The 5,990-nt window shown below is 35.1% G+C and overlaps 2 protein-coding genes across 2 annotated transcripts in view; one reads left to right on the top strand and one right to left on the bottom strand.

Annotated features, from left to right (window-relative positions):
* The first annotated feature begins 1,521 nt into the window (after window positions 1-1,521).
* LOC18053681 (protein DETOXIFICATION 16) lies at window positions 1,522-4,566 on the top strand. The gene is made up of 8 exons (XM_006451623.2): window positions 1,522-1,872; window positions 2,263-2,807; window positions 2,896-2,982; window positions 3,074-3,130; window positions 3,231-3,469; window positions 3,614-3,732; window positions 4,042-4,128; window positions 4,235-4,566. Exons 1-8 carry the CDS (start codon window positions 1,594-1,596, stop codon window positions 4,292-4,294), a joined length of 1,473 nt encoding a protein of 490 aa, XP_006451686.1. The 5' UTR covers window positions 1,522-1,593; the 3' UTR covers window positions 4,295-4,566.
* Window positions 4,567-5,138: 572 nt separating this feature from the next.
* Window positions 5,139-5,990, bottom strand: part of LOC18053680 (cyclin-dependent kinase D-3) — a 9,511-nt gene continuing 8,659 nt past the window's right edge. The window contains exon 7 of the mRNA XM_006451622.2: window positions 5,139-5,832. Within this exon, the coding sequence (XP_006451685.2) occupies window positions 5,775-5,832 (58 nt within the window). The 3' untranslated portion in view covers window positions 5,139-5,774. The remainder of the gene's footprint in view (window positions 5,833-5,990) is intronic.

Here is a 5,990-nt window from a genome sequence, read left to right as displayed (position 1 = left end):
CATAACATCAGTTCACATTGAGAAGATAAGGTTCCAAGAATGTGTTTGGCACACTGTAATATTATTTTAATGTATATGTATTGTATTATGTTGTATTACATTAGCATTATATTATAATAATATTGTACAACGTTTGATACTACATTGTATAACGTTAATTTTTATTATAATATATTACGGAATTGTATTAAATTTTTTTGTTATTATTTTAAATTATATATTTAGAAAATAATATTTGTTAATGGTTAGAAAAAATACTGAATCTAGAAATTTTAAATTTTAAAGCTTTTACATTAAGTTTTTTAGTATAAATTAAAAAATTATAATTTAAAATTAGAAAATTCTAAAATTTTAGACCTCATTCCCATATGTCTTGAATCTTAGCCAACCAACTGTTAGAAAATTTTTTTTTTTTAAAAAAGGAGAGCTTTACTGTTCTGAAATCTAAAATGCAGTCTCTATATCGTTATGTAGATACAGAGCCATCGTAGATTGCAACCTTACAAGGCCACTAACCAACCTTACAAGGCCATCAAACAATTCGTCGCATCATCGCCTGCAAACCATGATGGCTCATCTCGGTGATAATCCCAAACGATATGAACGGTAATTTGAACAACTTTCCCTTCGAGAGGTCGAACACGATGAACAGAACAAAGGCTACAACGTCGTTGAATTTGACCTTGAAGAAGGACAAATCGCGGTTGGATTCTTTGAGACTGGTCTAGACGCGGTCAATCTTTTTGGTCTTGGGCTTTTTGGTGGAGATTCTAGCAGGGTTTTCGATTTTCATGGTCTCTAGTTTTTTAGAGGCTTTGTCGGTGGAGGATTTGAGGGATTTGTAAGAGTTGGTTCGGTAAATAAGAAGTCATGGAAATTGATTCGCAAATGATGGCTGTGCAAAACAAGTTCAGATACAAACCCGCATAAACCGGACTCCCATACAGGTTTAGATTATGTGGGTTTGACCGCATAAACTAAATATTTGACCACATTATAATACTATACGTGATCATTATCGAACATGTTATTGCAATACTCTAATACTAGAAGGGGCTCTAAAACTTTTAATGATAGGGCGCCAAACGTGTCCCAGTTAAACTTTAGCTTCATTTTCTTTGGAGACTTTTACATTTTGGCCTCTATAATTTATTGAATTTAGATTCTAACCTCCTCAAGTTTTTAAATTCTTTATTATTGCCCCTTTGAATAAAAAATACTGCCACCACACAATTGGCCTCATAATTGTGCTTTCTTCAGTTTCTGTTCACGTGAGTTGTAAAAGTCACTGAACAAAAGACAAGAACTAGCTTATGTTCGATTACTTTTACTACCAAAGCCAGGTTCATAGACAAAACTTTTGTCGTATTAATTCATTTACTCAGAAAAAAAATATAAAAAATGTGCAAGCCTGGCAGATTAGGTTACCTTAACTCTATTTTGTATTAAGCCTCATGTTAAATTTTTCATATAAAAAAAATATAAAAATTCTAACATTAATGTGTGTGTGTATACATATGTGCAACTCTTCTCAATTCGCTATCTCTCTCTCTCTCTCTCTCTCTCTCTCTCTTTCTCTAGGAACTGAAGAACATGGAAAGAGAAGAGCAAAAGTCTACTTTGAATTCTCCTTTGATCCAAATATCATCAGAAGAAATAAACAATAATCACCAAACTTGCAGTGAAAAGAAGAAGATAATTGAGGAAGTGAAGAGGCAGCTATGGCTATCAGGGCCTTTAATCTCTGTCAGTTTGTTGCAGTTTTGTTTGCAGATGATATCTGTGATGTTCGTGGGTCACCTTGGGGAGTTACCTCTCTCTGGTGCTTCAATGGCTACTTCCTTTGCTACTGTTACTGGTTTCAGCTTCCTGGTGAGTTTGGTTAATTTCTTTTGTTACATATTATTTTTTAATATGTACTACTAGCACTAGCATGTATGTAATTAAGATAAAGACATATAGGAAGTGACTATTAATAATCCCTATACATAGATAGACTATAATAATCACTATCAACTGTAAAAAGATACAATTAGTCGCGCCGTTGAAATAATAAGCGGTAAAGAGAAAACAGTTAAGGCATTTGGCAAAAATAAAACGGTTTCGTGTTAAGAAATTGCACAATCAAAATTTATCAGGGCGAATGCCTTGTTTATGCAAAGCAGAGCAGAATTTTATTAATGATATTCATGTCTTATTTGGTAAGTTGGAATTTGTTGTTTAACAAATCTTCAACTTGTTCTCTACTTTTTCTATTGATAGGTGGGATTGTCAAGCGCATTGGAAACACTATGTGGCCAGTCATATGGAGCAAAGCAGTATCATATGCTCGGAATTCACATGCAAAGAGGCATGTTTGTTCTTTTACTTATTAGCGTACCCCTTGCTTTGATCTGGGCAAACACAGAATCCCTTTTAGTTGCTGCACACCAAGATTCTGAAATATCCAAAGAAGCAGGATTATATGCGCGTTATATGATCCCCAGTATTTTTGCATACGCCATTCTTCAGTGCCTTGTTCGATTCCTACAAACGCAGAACATTGTATTCCCAATGGTGCTAAGCTCGGGAATCACAGCTTTGCTGCACATTCTTGTGTGTTGGATACTGGTATTCAAGTCGGGTCTTGGAAGCAGAGGAGCTGCATTGGCAAACTCAATTTCCTACTGGATCAATGTTTTGTTATTGGCTATCTACGTCAAATTTTCTTCTTCGTGTGCAAAAACTTGGACAGGGTTTTCAAAGGAAGCCTTAAACAATGTTTTCAATTTTGTTCGACTTGCAATTCCTTCAGCTGTTATGGTCTGGTAAGCGCGCGCGCGCACACACACACACATATATATTATTCTAAAAATTATATTCTTAATGCATGAGTTATGTAATGATTTTGAACAGCTTGGAGATGTGGTCATTTGAAATGATGGTTCTCCTCTCAGGCCTTCTTCCCAATCCGGCATTAGAGACATCAGTGCTTTCAATAAGGTTACTACAATTACAGTTTAAAATCTTGGAATTTTTTCACATTTTCTTTCTTGTTCACGAAGTATTTCTCACCCAAATTTAATCCGTGCAGCCTCAATACAGCTTCAACAGTTTGGATGATCCCCTTTGGACTTAGTGGAGCAGCGAGGTGAGTTGAGTTAACTATACCGGATATCGAAAATTTCTGAAAAAAATTAGCAAATAAATATATTTCACTAACTAAATGTGTTTAATGTTTGTAATTGCAGCACTCGGGTCTCAAATGAATTAGGAGCCGGACATCAAGAAGCTGCAAGATTAGCAGTTTGCGTTGTACTTGTCATGGCTGTTACAGAGGGCATTTTGGTGGGATCAGTGCTGATTTTGATACGCAACGTCTGGGGTTATGCTTATAGCAATGAAATTGAAGTGGTTAAATATGTAGCATCCATGTTGCCAATTCTTGCAGCTTCCAATTTCTTGGATGGACTTCAATGTGTTCTTTCAGGTTTTTTTTTTTTTTTTTGCCTCCCTCAATTTCTATGATGCAAATCGAATTAAGTTTCTCATTGAAACATCTTCACTAAAATACAATGTATGGCAAGTAAACGTCTAACAATCTTAACTAATTTGAATGTCTGGCTATGATCAGGCATTGCTAGAGGATGCGGATGGCAGATGATTGGTGCATTTGTTAACCTTGGATCCTATTACTTGGTGGGAATTCCATCTGCTATTTTGTTGGCCTTCCTTCTTCACTTTGGCGGACGGGTAAAGGATTCTCATTCTTTTCTATTATTTAATTTTTAGGATGTTCTTAACAGAAAGAATTGAATCAATAGTTGTTGGGCGCCGCGAGAGAAAAGGAAAAACATAAAAATTAAAAATTAAATCCAAGCGCCTAATTCAGTACTCACCTCAAAACCAATTCACCACTAGAGCGCAATTCAGTACTCATCTCAGAACCAATTGAACCATCTTCACTAAAATATGATGTATTGCAAGTAAACCTATAAACACAATGTTAATATTGGTTGTTCAATTAATCTATTGATTAAGTGTAAATGTATTTCTATGCAGGGGCTGTGGCTAGGTATTATTTGTGGCCTCATTGTGCAAGCGACATCTCTTGGCATTATTACCGCACGCACTAATTGGGAGAAGGAGGTATCACATTCTTTTTATTTATTTACATTTTTTTTTCTTCTTGTTATTTTGTGTTTAACCTGTGTCTTTAATTTATTTATTTTTTCCTATCTTATTTCTCGTCCAGGCAAAGAAAGCAACGGATAGAGTCTACAACTCAGCACCCCCTGTGGAAATAGTGTCCTGAAGTTGATTCTTGTGACTATAAAAGATGAAGAATTGAATGACTTGCGTGGAAACCCAATAAACACAAATTCTTGAACAGGCTGTGGATGCTCTCTTCATGCAGTGAAGCCGACGGATTAATTTCTGCAATAGAATGAAATGGGCTCTTTTTGTCATAATCAACCTCTTAAGGTGGTTCATATATGAAGACTTTGAGACACTGATTTTGAACCATTGTTGAGTTAATTATGTCTTTCCACATGCTCGTAGTAAAAAAAAATATATATTTATGAATGGTTTTAACTACAAGATATTTTATCTAGTATATCAAACATAAGGGTCCAATTACGATACTCGTACCCTACAACTTAAGCATCGTCAGACGGTCAAAATGTCAATAAAAGTCAATATGTCAATAAAAGTCAATCTAACAGCATCCATATATATATATGGATCCCTCTAAGTTACATGCATGTACCTTACAACCCTCTCACATGAATAGTGAGTGAACCCACATCATTCACTATTCATGTGAGAGGGGTGTAAGGTACATGCATGTAACTTAGCATTAGCCTATATATATATATATATATATGTTTGTATGTATATGCATGCATATACGTTCGCAAGTTTTCAAACAATTGGTTTCGCCTTTTGCAGCAAAAACAAGATAATTGTGAGTTTGAATCTTCCTCCCATCAAACCTGTAGGATTAGTTTAATCTGTTGAGATGAGATGGGATGTAGAATAAAAAAATTCAAGAAAAAAAAAAAACTGTAGAGGTGATTTTACTTTATATCATTTAAGAACTTTCCAGTGTTGTTAATACAGTTCACTAGCATAAAACAAGTTTAGCAACCACACTTAATGTCAACCAGAAAGGAAGAACATGGCCTGAAAAAGCATATACATTTCAAAATCCTCGTAAAACTTCATTAACAAGTAATGAAACTGAGTTACAAAGATGTGTACAACTTAAAGTGTGTCTCAACATTGTAATAGGCAATGTAAAATCAGTGATTAATAATATTTCCTTTCACATTGGAAAAGGAGTACTCACAAGCAGTAGTTCAACCATCCTCAATTGTCAAATCTCATTTAGGAAAAAATAAAAAAAATAAAACAAAATGCATCAAAATTTGGCCATCCATTGGCGAATGAACTGTCCGTACAGTCTTAGAATATTCACTCTCTTCTTTTTTCCTTTCCCCACCCCCCCCCTTTTTTTTTTTTTTTTTCTGTGAACCAATTTCTAATTTTCTATATTGCCAAAAAGAATAATGACCTTCAACTTCGTTCATAATGGCTTCCTCCTAATAATCTCATGCCAGATAATAGCCAACAAACACCTTACATACACATATGGGATATGAGTTGGAGATTGCCAAATAATTATAATAAACTTCAGAATCATTGAAAACCTCCTTAATGAGAGCCGTGCACTAGTAAATCTCTCGATTAAACTCCCAAAGCTGGGTACACATAACATTGACACGCTATCCTTACTCAGGGTGTTGGAATTCAAGATCTAGCTTCCTTTTCAGATGAGATCTGTCGGCACTGCAGATAACATAAAAAAATGAGTCAACTGACAGTATCTATCTACCATTCATGTAGAAAGTAAGCTACTCATAACACGGTGAAGCCAAGGTCTAGCTACACTGGTAAGAAGCGGCCTTCTCAGGGTTCAGGCCCTGGATTCAAACTTCAATGGGTGA

Source organism: Citrus clementina, unplaced genomic scaffold (genome assembly GCF_000493195.1).
Source record: "Citrus clementina cultivar Clemenules unplaced genomic scaffold, Citrus_clementina_v1.0 scaffold_1, whole genome shotgun sequence".
NCBI lineage: Eukaryota > Viridiplantae > Streptophyta > Magnoliopsida > Sapindales > Rutaceae > Citrus > Citrus x clementina.
Note: the sequence above shows the minus strand (reverse complement) of the source record. Positions and strands in the feature narration are given on the sequence as shown.

Coding starts and splice junctions, on each gene's coding strand:
- LOC18053681 (XM_006451623.2), top strand. CDS start 1,594: ATGGAAAGAGAAGAGCAAAAGTCTACTTTGAATTCTCCTTTGATCCAA. Junction 2,808..2,895: donor CCTTCAGCTGTTATGGTCTG/GTAAGCGCGCGC, acceptor GATTTTGAACAG/CTTGGAGATGTGGTCATTTG. Junction 4,129..4,234: donor GCACTAATTGGGAGAAGGAG/GTATCACATTCT, acceptor TTTCTCGTCCAG/GCAAAGAAAGCAACGGATAG.